Source organism: Carcharhinus amblyrhynchos, chromosome 17 (assembly GCF_965287045.1).
Source record: "Carcharhinus amblyrhynchos chromosome 17, sCarAmb.v2.hapA, whole genome shotgun sequence".
NCBI classification, from domain to species: Eukaryota; Metazoa; Chordata; class Chondrichthyes; order Carcharhiniformes; family Carcharhinidae; genus Carcharhinus; species Carcharhinus amblyrhynchos.
In genome coordinates, this window is record NC_137340.1 from 15,428,474 (window position 1) to 15,446,062 (window position 17,589).

At 43.3% G+C, this 17,589-nt stretch overlaps 1 protein-coding gene across 4 annotated transcripts in view; it reads right to left on the reverse strand.

Moving 5' to 3' along the window:
- Positions 1–17,589, reverse strand: part of plce1 (phospholipase C, epsilon 1) — a 325,759-nt gene that overhangs the window by 71,238 nt on the left and 236,932 nt on the right. For all 4 annotated transcript variants that reach the window (XM_080205534.1, XM_080205532.1, XM_080205533.1 and 1 more), the window contains 5 exons: positions 12,794–12,976; positions 12,593–12,710; positions 7,607–7,766; positions 3,422–3,544; positions 2,719–2,855 (listed from right to left, as the gene is read on the reverse strand). In XM_080205534.1, coding sequence (XP_080061660.1) covers positions 2,719–2,855; positions 3,422–3,544; positions 7,607–7,766; positions 12,593–12,710; positions 12,794–12,976 — 721 coding nt within the window. The remainder of the gene's footprint in view (positions 1–2,718; positions 2,856–3,421; positions 3,545–7,606; positions 7,767–12,592; positions 12,711–12,793; positions 12,977–17,589) is intronic.

The following is a 17,589-nucleotide window of genomic DNA, read 5'->3' on the forward strand; positions in this document are numbered from 1 at the left end:
AGATTATAATTTATTATTCTTAGCTATTAATTATATCTCAATGCTGACCACTAGAAAAAACATTTAAGCCGCTTTTCAATTAAGGATTTGAATACTAATAAGAATCAATTCTTGTTAAAAGTCTTGTGACTTTTCTCTCTGAAGGTACAAACAAATTTACCATAATTTACTTCATGGATATTCTTTTTATAAATACTCTTCCAAGTGACTGAGAAGAATAGAGTTCCGACATGGGTTTAAAATTAAAATAAAGCATAATTACTGACAGTAATATCATTACCATGAACATTTAGCTCATCATACCAATTTGCTCTTTTTGTTGTTAACAGAAGGTTTATCTTTAAAAAATCAAAATCAAATTCAAAATCCCATAACCAGAGATACAAACTTGCTAGCACTGGGAGCAGTGCTTGATAATAATAATGGCCATTTCTTCTTTAAATTCATCCTGAAGTTCAACATTTTTTTCCTCTTCTTAAAGTTCATTAAAATTTATTCATTCATCATAATTAGGTTTTGCAATTAAGTTGCTATAAAAATCCCTCAGTCCCACACTCTGGCATGGGTTCAGATACACCGAGGGAGAATTTAGCATGGCCAATGCACTTAACCAGCACATCTTTCAGACAGTGGGAGGAAACTGGAGCACCCGGAGGAAACCCACGCAGACACGGGGAGAATGTTAAATTCCACACAGATAGTGGCCTAAGGCCGGAATTGAACCTGGTGCTGTGAGGCAGCAGTGCTAACCACTGTGCCTCCGTGCCACTCTAAAAAGGTAACTAGCTGAGAATGGTTTCAATCCATCTACTTCTGAACCCAGCATGCTTCCGCTGAGCCATTCTACTATTCTCTTCCTGCACCTAGTGGTGGCACTAAGGCAGACTTCTGTCTGTTTCCATAACTAGTAATTCTCAGAACGGATTGTTAGTCTGTCGCCAGGAGCTTATAGCTTTAGTGGCACCAATCTGCATCAAGCATGGCTAACCAGGAGTCTCGCCTGTCCTTACTGGCAGGCATTGGCCTGTTGGAAGTGCTTTGCAGGTTGATAATCAAGCTGTTTGACTGCGTTATGCACCTTCCTTGGCCATCGTGTCCTGGGGCAGGACTCAAGCCTTGAGCTTCTGGCTTAGAGGCAGGAACACCATCCATTACACCACCTGGCCGCCAGTGGTTCAATACTTAATGGTTTCTAATTATTGAGTCTTCTTTGCACCCGTGCCATCTCCTCTCTGTGTAACTGTCTCTCCTGTTCCTTCTTTCTCTATATATCTCTCTGCCATTGTGTATGTGTTGGCCCTGCTACTCTTCTCTGCGTGTCTAACCCTCCTGCTCCTCCTCATTCAATCTACATATTGTTGCCATGAATTAATAGAGGGGCATGGTAGAAGAACACTTTTCTGTAGAGGAATGCTGGAAAATGAAATATCCAGTAAGGAATGATGGTGGAAGCAGAAAATCCATAAACATTTGGAAAAGGAAAGAGATACAAGGTCATGAGGAAAGAATTGGATACAAAACTCCCTCTCCCCTGTCCAGTGATGTCAACTGCTGCTCCCAGCTCCACCCCTTCAGGCACACACCAATGAAAATAGCCAACCAGGAGGTGGATTTTACAGTCACTCCTGCCAACAGAAGCTTCCGGTCCAACCAAAGAATTGAATGGCTCACTGCATTTTCCGACCCTGCCTCCACTCCAAAAGGGCTATAAAATTCTGACCCGGAACTCAGATCCTTGAGATTCACGAGCACATTGTTTTGTTTTGTTTAGCTTATTTATTATTGTCACACTGCAATGAAGGTTACTGTGAAAATCCCCTAGTCGCCACAATCAGGCACCTTTTGTGTACACTGATGGAGAATCCTGCATGGCCAATGCACCTAGCCAGCACTTCCTTCAGACCGAGAGGAAACCAGAGCATCCAGAGGAAACCCACGCAGACACAGGGAGAACGTGCGGATGCTGCATAGTGACCCAAGCCAGGAATCGAACCCATATCCTGGGCTCTAAGAGGGAGCAGGGCTAACCACTGTGCCACCCATTGTGGGCTGCATTTAACTACAGTGTGGAGATGCTGGCTTTGGACTGGGGTAAGCAAAGTAAGAAGTCTCACAATGCCAGGTTAAAGTCCAACAAGTTTATTTGGTGGCACATTAACTTTCAGAGCACTACTTCTTCATCAGGTAATTCCAACCATTATTTTGTAAATTGAGTTTGTGTCTTTATAGATCCTGTTTGTGAACAGAACTCCCGCTTACCTGACGAAGGAGCAGCACTCTGAAAGCTAGTGGCTTGTGCTACCAAATAAATCTGTTGGACTTTAACCTGGTGTTGTGAGACTTCTTTCTGTGTTTAACCACAGTGCTAGGAGGGGTGATTAACTTATTCACTAAAAAACGATATAACAGTCAGGCCATTTTCCCAGAAACTCGGTCTGGTAACCAGTGAAACCACTTTTTTTTGTGAGTCACAATGACAACATTATAGCTGGGTTCTAATTTCCAGAACATCCCTTTAGTGTTTGGTAATTAAGAACTGGAAGACCATCCAATACATATGATGCACCAGTGTGGAATTTAACTCATTGTTTACTGTCTTGCTAAACAAATACTCAGTACATTTCTACAAGGCTGTGTTTCTTTAACATTATAAACTCCAATCTGCTGTGTAAATGCACCAAGTAAATGATCACAGTAACATTACAGGAGGTCACTGACCTAGGTCAGGCTGTAGCCCGCTGATCTTGTCATCAATCGTTAGGTTTGTGTACAGTGGGGTGGATTCCGAGCCAGAACGGTTACACGATACAGAGTAAATGTCAAAAAGATCCTTCAAGTCCTTCCGACTTCGTACACTAATTCGACAACAATAAACAGTGAGTGTCCTACTCTCCATTCATACATGCTAAGCATGAATTAACAATCCACACAGGTGAGAACATTTTTTCAAAATAGTGGGGGTTTTCAGCCCAGTTTCAGTGTTTGCTTTCCAGCATTAAACACTTTAATAGAAATCCACAGAATCCTTACAGTGCAGAAGGAGGTTATTCAGCCCATTGAGTCTGCACTGACTCTCTGAAGGGGCATCCCACTCAGTCCCCATACCTTACCCTGCGCATTTAATATTGACCAATCCACTTAACCTACATATCTTTGGACAGTGGGAGGAAACCAGAGCATTTGAAGGAAACCCATGCAGACACAGGGAGAACATGCAAACTCCACACAGACAGTGACCTGAGGCCAGAAACAAACCCTCGTCCCTCATGCTGTGAGGCAGCAGTGCTAACCACTGTGCCAGTTCCCCATTATAGTTTTCTCCTGCCTCCAACAAGGCAGATGTATTAAACAACAAGGCTTTAATAGACTGGATTACAATTAGTGTTGCCTTATTTCAGTCTTACAGTGTGATCATATTTACCTGAATGATTTGAAAAGCTCAACAAATTCAATGAAGCTCATGTTGCTATCAGAGACCATGAAGTCCTGGAATCCTTTCAGTCCTCCTTTTACACGTCCATGCCAACTATTGCTCCCTCTTGTGCTACAGCAGGTCCAAACAAACAGCATTAGACAACAAACATAAAATAACTTGGACAACAGGAAATGGATAGTGATGGTCTCAGAATAACATTCCTATTATCTTGGACTTGGGGCAGCCTGTCAACCACAGTGTCTGTTATTAGTGTAAAGTGTGTCATCAGTTAAGTGTTACAATGCCATGTTGAGTAGGATCTCAATGAATTCATTGCTGTAAACTCATTTGCAGCTGGTAACACTTAAAGATGTTGTTTACTTGAATGGAACTTGATAAAGTTCAATGTTAAAACTCTGGAGCCAAATTCAACAAGGTCATTTGTTAAACGACAGGATTTGAATAGCCTGTGTCCCAGGCCTGTTTGTTATTGTCCTGTTACGATACATTTCCCACCGCATCCAGTGGGTGGGTTTACATGAGTAGAATTTTCCCACTGTGTGCGATGATTGGCAATAATGGGAAGGCATGAAGAAATTTAGATCAAGACGGTCCAGTCCCACGCTGACGGACGGGGCTGGAGATTCCCACTGAAAGTTAATGGACATTTTCCATCTTGACCAATAATCCTGGCCTCAAAATCTATTTCAGCACGCGGCAGCCAGTGAGCCCGAGCGACCAGGGTTCGGAGGGAGCCTGCAAGGTGGCACTGCACAAGGAATCCAGAACTGCAGTCAATCATTCCTCATTTATTCCAGAGATGTGGAACCATCGACAAGCAGAGGCTGCGCTGTTGTCGGACCTTCATTTATCGCAGGACGGTGCTTTTTCCTGAGTGTTTGCTCCAATGCTTTACTGAAATCTACCTTCTACCCCATTGAGGGTGCCTATAGAGAGGGCCTTCCATGTGAAGGACACTATGAGGCTTGCTCATCTTTCAAGGCAGTGCTGTATTGGGAGGCAGGGAAAGGGAGCAAATGACAAAGGGAAAAGCCTGTGATAGGACAGAAACCAGGCGAGACTAAATGACAAAAGGAATGATCTGTACTTGCTCAAAACCTCTCATCTTTTCAATTTTCTCCAATTCTGATGAAAGATCAAACTGAAATATTTGGGGGGTGTTTTAGAACCGAACCCTTGTTCGCCATCAGCACAAACACAACATGGGCCCAAAATCCCACTAGAGTCGGGAAACAAGATCCTTGCCAGCAAGATCTCATTTCCTGATTTTCCTTGTCCCTCACCAGTGACATAATGGCCGGAATGTTCCCGTCCTGCCCACCACGGGAATCATAGCCGGTGGGGGCAGACCGCGCAAAGGTCCAATGGCCTCGGCTGGGATTTTCTGGTGTTGAGGCAAGTGTGGCTGGGAAATCCTGCCCAATGAGTTGGGAGCCTAATTTCAATAAATTTAATGACATTTAACTATAATTAAAGGGCTTCCCAGCCACATGGTACATCCGTGCCATCCTGCGCAATGGGGCAGGGCCAACCTGTGCCATGGGACAGTGTCAGCGGTGGGCCCTCTGGAGAGCCACATGGGGGTGGGGGGGGGGGGGGGGCTGCGGGGTGGTGAGATGGGGTGTAGGGCTGACACCTGTGATGGGAATGACTGCCCCTGATAGTGCTATGGTGATGGTCACCCCAATGTTTATAGGGGGATCCTCCATTTCCTAGGGGGATGGGGAGGGGGGAATCTATTTTTAGCAATGATTGGGGCACCCTTTAGCGATGGCACCCCAATCCCTTGCTGGCTCTATCAGGCCCCGCCCCACCACAGTGACAGCACAAATCACAAGCCCAGATTTTCTGTCTAAAAGCCAGAAACTCTGGTCTGAAAACTTGGCAGTTTCTGGAGAGTTTTCAGTCAGACCATGACACTCTGAAACATTTTGGTGAAATTCCACCCATGAACTTTGTTTCTCTCTCTCTCTCTCTCTCCACAGAGGTTGTCTGATCTGCTGAGTATATTTGCAGCATTATCTGCTTTTAAAGTACCTGCAATATTTTGCTTATTTTGGGGAAAAAAATGAGATTTTGTTGCATTATTCTGGAGCTGAAGTAAGATTTGAAATAGAATTCAATCAGATAGATCTCTGTTCCTGTGGGAATATTACTGACGTATTAGCTCCCCATGTCATATGGGGGGGAGGTGGGGACTGTCTAAATTTTGATGACTAATAAAGGTTCGGCTGCAATTTTTCAACTATTTCAAAGAAACATAGAAGATAGGAGCAGGAGAAAGCCATTTGGCCCTTCAAGCCTGCTCCACCATTCACCATGGCTGATCATCCAAATCAATAGCCTAATCCTGCTTTTTCCCCATAACCTTTGATCCCATTCGCCCCAAGTATTATAACCAGCCACTCCTTGAATACAAGAAACGATTAGCTTGGCAAAGATGTTCATGGTGACCTGAGATATAGTCCTAATAAGCAAGACGTCATAATAGAACTTAACTACACTGGATACATTCAGAACCATGTTCCCACGTGCCAAATAACTGCTATTTCTCAGATATATTGAAGTACTGTGAATTTTACAAAATTAAATACAGATGATTTTGAGTTCCGTTTACGCCTGATGCACAACTCATGGAATCCTTTATCTATTGGCAGACCCTATAATCATTTAACGATAGAAATTACACCACAGAAGGCATCTATTAGGCTCATAATGTCTTGATAAGGTCCTCCCACTGCAATTTTGTATTATATTTGGCTTCAAAAGTTTATCTACATCCCCATTAAAAAGAAGTTCATGCCAGTGGACAATTGTCTCTGGCAATAAAAGATATTCTTCAATAATTCTCAGCATAAAGCAACTTCTCCCAACTTCATACAGCTCTTTGTAACTTACACGACTGATCCTCCATCACTGACACTTTATTCAAAGGAGACAGTGATTATTATTCACCCTTTCAAAACATTTTATGATTCCCTCAGTTTAAATCTTCCCTTAGCTGCCCACATGTACGCACCCTTAATATAGAATCCCTGCAGTACAGAAGAGGCTATTCTGCCCATTAAGTCTTCACCAACTCTGACAGCGCACTCTACCCCACCCTATCCCTATAATCCCACACATTTCCCATGGCTAATCCATCTAACCTATACATCCTGAGGCACGAAGGGGCAATTTATCAAGGCCAATCCATCTAAACTGCGCATCTTTGGAGCATGGGAGGAAGCTGGAGCACCCGGAGGAAACCCACGCAGGCACAGAGTGAACTTGCAAACTCCATACAGACAGTCACCCAAAGCTGGAATTGAACTCGGGTCTCTGGCGCTGTGAGGCAGCAGCGCTAACCTTGTGCTGTTGCAATTATGCAGGACCTTGGTGAGGTTACACCTAGAATGTTGTGTGGAGTGTTAGTCTCCTTTTCTGAAGAAGAATCTTTTTGCTCTTGAGGGAATGCAGCAAAGGTTTACCAGGCTGATTCCAGGGATGGCAGGACTGATGTATGAGGAGAGATTGACGAGGTTAAGATTGTTTTTGCTGGAGTTCAGACGAACGAGGGGGAATCTCATAGAGACTTATAAAACTCTAACAGGACTTGACAGGGTAAATACAGGGATGATATTCCCGATGTGGGGAAGTCCAGAACCAGGGGTTACACATTCGGGGTAGATCTTTTAAGACGGAGGTGAGGAGACATTTCTTCACTCAAAGAGCCTATGGAATTCATTATCACAGGAAATAATTGATGCCAAAACATTGCATATATTCAAGAGGTAGCTAGATATAGCACTTAGGGCAAATGGGATTAAAGGTTATGGGGAGAAAACAGGATAGGCTATTAAGTTGGATGATCAGCCATGGTCGCAATGAATGGTGGAGCAGGCTGGATGGGCCAAATGGCCTCCTCCTGCTTCTCTCTCCTATGATTCTATGTAACCACTGTCCCACCATGCTGCCCAGGTCTTTCCTCCTCAAGTCTCTCCTCCTAATGTTAGCCCCTAAATAGCCAGTGAATAAACATTAGAAAATAAACAATGACTTTGCAGCATTGGCTTTCTCCTCAGTTTTACAAATTGTTTTTACACACGAACATTTAATCTTCTGAGAATAATCATTGTATTAATAGAAAAATGTGAGTGAACGTTAAGTGATCATTTCTTTTCCTCTTACCCAGGTTTGGTCTTGCTAACAGTTGACAGGACTGGAGAGGAGGCAGGCCTCACTGGAGTAGATGTCGGAGGGCCTAATGTAGTGGAACATGGGGTAGTAAGAGAACGAGCTCTTGTGGGGAGCGTACAGGAGCCTGGAGAACCCATTGTGATGCTCACATCTGAAAAAGGGCAATGAAGGAACAAATATGTCAAATAAGTGAAATAAATAACACTTAATACATTGTTTTAGAATCATAAAATCATACAATCCTCACAGTGCAGAAGAAAGTCATTCAGCCCACTGAGTCTGCACTGACAACAATCCCACCCCGGCCCTATTCTCATAACCCATATTTATCCTGCTAATCCTCCTGATACTAGGGACAATTTAGCACGGCCAATCAACCTAACCGGCATATAGAACAATAGAACCATAGAATCCTACAGTGCAGAAAGAGGCCCTTTGGCCCATCGAGTCTGCACCAAACACAATCCCACCCAGGCCCTACCCCCATATCCCTACATATTATACCCACTAATCCCTCTAACCAATGCTTATCTGGACACTAAGGGGCAATTTCTTAGCATGGTCAATCAACCTAACCCGCACATCTTTGGACTGTGGGAGGAAACCGGAGTACCCGGAAGAAACCCACGCAGACACAAGGAGAATGTGCAAACTCCACACAGACAATATCTTTGGACTGTGGGAGGAATCTGGAGAAAACCCACACAGATACGGGAAAAGCGTGTGCAAACTCCACACAGACAATGACCTAAGGCCAGAAGTGAACCTGGGCACTGTGAGGCAGCAGTGCTAACCATTATGCTTTTTTTTTTGCTTTGTTAAATTCTGGTGTTAAAATTCACAAAATGCAATGCATTTTGAAAAATCTAATCACCTTTGTTCATTCTCCGAAGCAACATGACTTAATACTTTTGTTAAACCAAAAAAGGGAAAAACTTTGCTTTAAGAATATCAATTTAACACTGCAAACAAATGGTGCGATTTGTTATCAAAATGTAACATTGCATTTCTACACTGAATCCTTTCACTGTACTCACTGTTGACTAATGTCATAGAGTCTTACAGCACAGAATGAGGCTCTTCAGCCCATTGTGTCTGCACCAGCCATCAAGCCTTTATCAATTCTAACCCATTTTCCAGCACTGTTGTCTTATACTGACCCCACTGCAGGGAGTTGAAGTCCCGCTTAAAGAGAAACAGGGGAGTTATTCCTGATGTTCTGGCTGAATTAACAACCCTAAAGCAGATTGGTCATCGTCACGTTGCTGTCTGTGGGAGCTTGCTGTGTACAAATTGGCTGCTGTGTTTCCTACATTACAACAGTGGCTACATTTCAAAAAGCGCTTCATCAGCTGCAAAGTGGTGGCTGGTGTTTGTGCAAAGCACAATATAAATGCAATCATTGTTTTGAACTTACACACACTGGGATAGCAGCTACCCAGAGAATTATACTGCTGTACAGAGTAAAAGTGCATCAAGGCCTCAAACAGGTAACCAGAAACACCTTGCCACAGCCAACAAAATCACAGCCACCTGCCACAGCCAGCCAATCACAGCCACCTGCCACAGCCAGCCAATCACAGCCACCTGCCACAGCCAGCCAATCACAGCCAGCCAATCACAGCCACCTGCCACAGCCAGCCAATCACAGCCGCCTGCCACAGCCAGCCAATCAAAGACAGCCTGACAGAACTAATTAGCCAATCACAGCCCCCAACTTAATCAGCCAATCACAGTACACAACCAGACAATGGCAACACTTCTACTGAATTAAAGATTAATATTTACATCTTTCAATTAGAGGCACAGCCGTTTAATATTCAGTTTTTTAAAAATATTAAGTTCAGCTTTCTCCCTGATTTTTAAAAAAATTATGCTAAATGTGAGCTGGTTCATAAACCCTGTGGACTAAGCATTTTGTTAAAGTGCCCTCTGCACTGCCCTCTCTAGTTAGGGTGGTGTAAATAAAGTTAGGTCAACAATGTAAAGGTAAAGGCAAAATACCGCGGATGCTGGAATCTGGAACAGAAACAGAAAATGCTGGAAAATCTCAGCGGGTCTGACAGCATCTGTGGAGAGGGAATAGAGCCAATGTTTCGAGTCAGGATGATGCTTCATTTCAGAGGGACATCCAGACTCAAAACGTTGGCTCCAATCGCTCTCCACAGACGTTGTCAGACCTGCTGAGATTTTCCAGCATTTTCTGTTTAGATCAATGATGGCAGCCTGCTGTGAATCCACATGGTGAGTTTTTCTCAATGTAATACACTACAGAAAGATGGCAGCTAGGATAGGATAGAATTTTTTTTTAAACGTTTCGTTTGAGAAACTGAGAATTGAAGAACATTGTGTCACACTTTTTAAAACTCCTAAAGTCGATTTTGATAAGTTTGCTCTGTGTGCATCTGGTGTTCAGTGAGTCAACATAGTATGTGATTGAAAAATGGCACTGGAGGCATTTCTGGGGACAATGGGGAAGTTCAACCCTAACAAAGTGGTTTGGCCTAAATACGAACATTGCGCAGTTTTCTGGAATCAAATGAAAAAGGAGATGAGGATAAAATGAATATTTTCTCACCATGAGGAAACTAGATGCTTTTGAACTGGTGCCTAAAAAGTTTTGCCCACAAGAGCACAGTACTATGGACTATTCTGAGATTCTGGACTCATTATGGTACGGCCAAGAATGAAAATGCACTGAGTTACGGTTATATTGAAAGAAAGCAGTTGGCAAGTGAGATTGTTGCAGATTTTCATTCTCAAATGAAAGAAACTCTCATCACTAGTTATGACGCAAACTTAGAATTCAACTCCAGAGAGATATTTGCAGGAGGCCTTAACAACAATAAAATCTAGATCAAGCTTGTCATAAAAGGCAACAAGCTGATGTGGAAGGGGGCCTGAAATATTGCCACAGACTTGAAAATGGCAGAAAGAGATCATTGCAAATTGAAAAGGAGTTCCTTTCCTAAGCCAGCAGGAGAGGCCCACTGGATTTCAGTGAGATTCAGGCCGCAGCAGCTAACCTCAATCTCCAAAGCAGAAATTTAGATTATTGTTGCCGTGTTAGCCACCATCTATTTAAAGGCTTCCATTTCTAGTCAATGTGCTATGCCTGGGGTAAAGGCAGTCATATCCAGAGAGCATGCAAGGAGCAGAGGAAACAGTAATACTCAAGGTCATGGTAAAGCTGCAGGTCACAGCCAGGCATCAGATCAAGGTCACGGTAGATCCAAAGGTTGTTCAGGAGTTCGGTAATCCTCAAAAGCACATATGGTAGGTAGGGAAACAGAAGTTGATGTTATCGAGCAGGATGATCAAGAGTTGTACTCAGACAGGGAACACGAAAGGCAGCACTGGGAAGATGAGAGTGAAACGGCTGAACGTATAACCCAACACCAACAGTAGACATGCGTCGGCGATTCACAAATTATTTTCATCATTGATACAGTTACGGCCACGTCTGTCAACTTGGAAGGTGAGTACCGGAAGTCCCTAAGTCATATTCCCTTACACAAAACTAGCATGAAACTAAATGGTTATTCCAATAAAAGTGTTCTAGAGTTAGGTTAGGTTTGCATTATAGTTGAATATGAATTGCTATTGGTAGTGGAGGGAACCACTTCTCCCTGACGGGGAAGAATTGGCTGAAGAAGATAAGGTTAACCTGGGCTGAGTTATTTATAGTAGGGGCCGTTAACAGCATGTCCGATTTTAATGGAAGTTCTATAAGAGAGCACAAAGTGGTCTTTGAGCAAAAAGGACTAAATGATACAATTACCCTGCACAACACTGAAGCTAAGATAAAGGACAATGCAGAGCTGATGTGTTGTAAGGCGAGGTCAGTGCCTTATGCACTATGTTTGGTGCAGTAAGTAAAGAGCTGAATAGATCAGAAAAAATGGGGGCAGTTAAGATGAAGAGCAATGATGTTGGATAGGTTAATTGAAAGCATTTAAAGATAACATAATGGCTTTAAAACATTTTTTAACATGTGAATGACTCTGATAGCATCAGTCACATAGAAACTAGAAGCAGGAGTCAGCCATTTGAGCCTGCTCCGCCATTCATTTTGATCATGGCTGATCGTTGAATTCAATATTCTGATCCCCTCTTCCCCCCATATCCCTTGATCCCTTTAGCCTCAAGAACTATATCTAATTTCTTCTTGAAATCACACAACATTTTGGCCTCAACTACATTCTGTGGTAGTGAATTCCACACATTCACCATCCTCTGGGTGAAGAAATTTCTCCTCACCTCAGTTCTAAAAGGTTTACCCTTAACGTCAAACTATGACCCTTAGTTCTGGACTCCAGTGAATATAATCCTAACCGACTTATTCTCTCCTCAGATGACAGACCTGCCATCCCAGGGATCAGCCTGGTAAATCTTCATTGTACTCTTTCTACAGCAAGGACATGCTTCCTCACACAAGGACACCAAACTGCACACAATACTTCAGGTGTGGCCTCACCAATGCCCTATACAAAACATCCCTATCCTTGTACTCAATTCCTCTCACTATGATGGCCAATATACCATTTGCTTTCTTTACCGCCTGCTGTACCTGCGCGCTTACTTTCAGTGACTGATGCACGAGACTCCAAGATCTTGTTGAGTATCCACCTCTCCCAATTTACACTCATTCAAGTAATAATCTAGCTTTCTATGTTTCAGTTATGATTACACTTAAAACAACTATGCACTGCAACCTGTTAAATTTCAGGTATTGTTGATTTTGATTTAATGGCGTGTGTTTTGGGAAATTAGGTGTGTGTACTATTTTACATTTTAATGTACAAGTTATTTTTTTTAAAGTGTGGAGGGAGTGTAGTATATTGCATGGTCTGAGCGTTTTATTATACTGCCCTCACTATTGGGGAAGTCTAAATAAAATTAATTCAATAATGGCTGCCTGCAGTGAGTTTTTCTCAATGCAATGTGCAACGAGTGTTGATGGTAGAAATTTGTTACCTGATTCTTCTTGTTCATCAAAGTCTGCGGGATCGGAACCACTCCTGCTTCGAGACTCCTTGTAGCTTCTGGCCTTGCGTGCCGAAGTCTCCTCGTCAGTGATGTCCCCACTCTCTCCCTGCACAAGACAAAATGCAAGTTTTACAGTAGAACAGCCCTTCAGCAGCAACATGCTGACTTTTGGGCAGTGCTGTCTCTTACCCTGATTAATGATTTCTTTATCTTTTTGGCTGTGCTCATTCCCAGTGTGTTGTTACGCTGCAGGCTGGATTTTTCCATGTTTCTGTTCAAAGTTGCTGTGGTTGTGTTCCTGCTGATCCACCTTCTGCCTCCAAACAGCTCAATAACCTGAGCCAGTGTTGGTCCTTCGAACTTGCCTTCCTCCTGGATGGAACAAATACATTGAAATTTGCAGAACCGGACTATAATCTGGCACAACAGGTCCTTGCTGCTGAGTATACTCCAACCTCCTCCCACTTTCTTCGTACCTTATCACTGAAGCGAGAGAGAATAGGGTGATGGGGTAGTGGTAATGCCATTGGGTTGGTAATCCAGAGACCCAGGTTAATGTTCTGGGTACTTGGGTTTAAATCCCACCATGGCAGCTGGTGGATAGAATCATAGAATCCCTGCAATGCAGGAGGAGTCTATTTGGCCCATTAAGTCTGCACTGACCACAATCCCACCCAGGTCCTATTCCTGTAACCCCACATATTTACCCTGTTAATCCTCCTGACACTAAGGTCAATTTAGCATGGCCAATCAGCCTGATCTGCACATCTTTGGACTTAAGATTCAATTAATTTAATCTGGAATTGAAAGCTGACTTCAGTAATGGTGACCATAAAATTATCATAAAAATCCATATGTCCTTTCAGAAAGGAAATCTGCCACCCTTAATCTGGCTGACAGATGATTCCACAGCAGGGCACTCTGGTGAATCTGTGGAATTCATTGGCTGTGGAGGCTAAGTCATTGAGTGTATTTAGAACAGATTCTTGATGGGTAAGCGGATCAATGAAGAAAAGGCGGGAGACTGGGGTTGACAAACATATCAGCCACGATCGAATGGCAAACCAGACTCAACTGGCCAAATGGCTTAATTGTGATCCTCTTTCTTATGATCTTAACCGGCTTCTTAAATGGCCTGGTAAGCCTTTCAGTTCAAGGGCAATTAGGAAGGGCAACAAATGCCAGCAAAGCCCAAAGCTCAACAGTTAAAAGATCTTTTTCCTCACGTACTCATCTAACTTTCCCTTAATCTTCAATTTTCACATTGCTCATATACTTGGTAGTTCTACAGTTAACTAAGAGAGTCTTTGTTAACAACTCCATCTCGCTGCTGAATTCAGGTTAACTTTCCTGCTTAGGTGATCATTACCTAGTGAGAGAAACAGCTGGATGTGACAGTTTTATTGATTTCAAGTAAAATTCCATTTTAAGTCAAATAAATGAATTGCAATTTTCAAACAGTTATAACTCCAATATCTTGGTCTAGATTGATCTGCATAGTTTTTCCAAAACACGAGTCAGGTAGTGGAAACCAATTTTCTCTCTACTGCTACCTTACAGATTTTTAAGTGGATTGCATGTGACGTGGAGTAGAATTTTTAATTTGCAGAAAAATTGCCATTGGATAGGATGACCGAACATTTAGATTATTACAGCTGTTCTTTCATAAATATAGGAAAAGGAGACTCCAGTCTTACTTTGGAAAAGGAGACTAAAATTGAAGCAGTGGGCAGGATTTTCCCGGGCCCTTGGAGTTGACCTCCACTGCAGATTTTCTGGTAGCAGTACAGACGAACCATGCAAATTGCCATTGACATCAGCGGGACTGAAAAGTCTCACCAGCAGCCAATGGCGGTCTCTACTTCCGCCTCGGGAAAACCCATGGGGCGGGTGGGGGATGAGCTGGGAAATTCTGGCAGATGAGCTGGGAAATTCTGGCCGATGACTTGATTTGGAATGAAAAAACTCCCAAATAGCTCATTTCAGTCACATGTGCAGCTGAGTTTTTAAGCATGTATTATATTTGCCCAAGTCTTTAAAGATTACAGCATTATCCTGTTGGAGTCATCCTCAGCTGATGTTTTGTCATTGTAACATGCAGTCCTCATCCTAAACACACTAAATGATGGAGTTGACGTGTTGAAACTATAAATACAGAAACTCCTGTCTGGTGAATTCTAAGAGATTCTGTTTAAATTTTAAAGTTTATTTATTAGTGCCACAAGTAGGCTTACATGAATACCGCAATGAAGTTACTGTGAAGATTCCCTAGTTGCCACACTCTGGCGCCCATTCAGGTACACTGAGGGAGAATTTAACATTGTCAATGCATCTGACCAGCATGTCTTTTTAGACTGTGGGAGGAAACCGGTGCACCCGGAGGAAATCCACTGGCATAGGGAGAACATAGAGACTCCACACAGGCACTGACCCAAGATGGGAATCGAACCCAGGTCCCTTGTGCTGTGAGGCAGCACTGCTAACCAATGTGCCACTGTGCCACCCCTAAGTCACTGGCACACTTGCAACGTGGTGCAAATCCCACCTGCACCGCTGGGATGAAAGTCTCTCATGACTTTTCTCACGTGAGAGATTAGCATTTTAAAGCCCATTTTTTTGAGGGAGATGGCTGGCTTGTCTGTGTTGTCACAATCTCGTTGTGTAAACACGAACCTGCCTCAGCACAGGGCTGCCACCAAGTGAGATTCTCAAAGACCAGAGGATGGCTGGTGTGGTAATAAATGGACAATGTATCGCACTGATGCTGTGCTGCTGCTGCCCGATTGAGGTTGGCGCTGAGCACCTTTCTGAGACAGAGCAGAGGAGGCTTTATTTCCAAAAGGGACATAGTTAATGCCAAGATTAGATGTTCAAAATGGGGAGAGTTCAATTCACCACCACCACCAATTCTGACATTGGTATGTGCACATGGCTTTCTTCAAAAGGGAAAATTCTCTCCTTGATAACAAATTCTAACTCTAATTCTGTTACAATAGAAGGAACAACTGCAAACAAAAATCTCCAAATCCTCATATGTCCTTTCAATGTAGACTTAACACAAACTTTATTTATTGCATTAGCATCTTAAACAACTCCGTTAGGTTTCCTACATGATGTTTCATTTTGAAAAGCCGGCATCAATCTTTCAAAGCTCTCCCTCTAACATCAGGTTGCTGTTTCATTTCCCTCGTCTGCACTACCTCTGGGGCGTTGATGCTGCCATGACAACCTGAATGTTATCTGGTACTGGTACTCCCAAGTGTGGCCTCACAAGAACACTACAGTTAATGAGGATTTGAACTCAATTAATTACATGGCTAATTATTTTTCAACTTCTCCTTTGGCATCCTCTGACCTCCCCATTGAGTACACTTGCCTCCTATTGTGTAGTAATTTGTCTTTTGACTGTAACAAAATTAATTTGCTTCTGATAAACACAGGTGAAAAGCTTGTTGCAATTGCTTTGTAATATCTTCGCAATTTCCTCTGAATTTATTGGTCTTCCCTCGTTTTGGGCCATCTTTGAATTTAACTGCTTATTATCAGTCATGGATATTTACCAGAAAAACAGGGACCAAAATCAGTCTTTTGACTGCCCCACTCAATAACTCCCCGAATTGTAACCTTGCTGGCCTAACCCTTCATTTTCTCCTCTTAGTTAATTACTAAGTAACATCTGTTCTTTATCCACTGACTTCAGTTTGTAATGGTTTATACTCATTTAGTCCAACCGTGAGCTGACAGTCCAACACTGGGGGTGGAATCTTACCAAAGAATGGCCAAGTGTAAGGGTCTGACTGAAACAACAGAGAAACAGGCCACTTTTCTTTCCGGATCTTATGACACTTTGTCCAAAAAAAACTCAAAGCTGTGATTCACGCCATCATGTTGACGGGTAGGGCTTACACATGCAGGCAACAGGCAATGTCCAGCTGCTTGAGAGTGGGATGTCCTTTACAAAGGGTGCCCCACCAGAGCAAAAGAGAAACTCTGCCCAACAAAGGTCTCAGTGGCTTTACCCGCTCCACCCCTTGTCCCAAACAGCCGTCACCAGCATCAGACTCCTTCCTCCCCCTTACCCCACAAACAGTCAATTCTGTCATCCTCCACTCCCCCCTGAACATCGCTGACATTGCCCCCCCCCCCCACCCCACCAATTCAAGGAGTCAATACCGGCATGGTTCCAACCTATCAGTGCCAACCTGTGCTGGGGGCATTGCCAAGGCACTGCCTTTCCATGTCCCTCTCCCTCTACACTCACCTTTATAGCCACGGGGGGAATCTCCACGCCAGGTTCATGTCTGGATGAAAATATGGTGAGGGATCAATATCTTGGTGGTGGTGGGGGGCGGGGGGGGTGGTGTAGGGGGGGAGCAGAGTGGGGGGTGTTTAATGATATTGAAATGTATTTCATTGGGGTCATGCCTGCTGGCAAGGGAGACAGCGAAAAGCAGCAATCGCGATCTTGCTGGTGAGATTTGAGATTCCCCGGTCACACCGGATATTGAGCCCCTGCCACCATTCCACAAGACCCCGTGGAATTAGAGTTACCAGTCCTCTGTAAGTTTTATATATAGCCAAATCCCCTTTTCTTTATCAGAGCTTTGACTTTTCACACTGTAATATGAAGGGCTCTGAACGATCAAAGTGAGGGAATGGGAAGGATGTTAGGAAGAGTCAGATGTAATTCTGTTCAGCTTCTTCACTACTGAAATTCTATTATCTCAAATAGTCTGTAACACTAATATCTGCCTAAGTGCAAGATTGAATTCAAGTTCAATGTTGTTGTCTGGTGATTAGAATTTGTTTCTTCTTTTTGTACACTTGATGCCGGTGTCCTCACAATGAGTAAATGTACATGCACACAAAAATACTAACTCGGAGCAGGAGTAGGCCATTCAGCCCCTCGAGCCTGCTCTGCTATTCAATAAGATCATGGCTGATCTGATTGTAGGCTGAACTCCACCCTGTGCCTGGTACCCTCC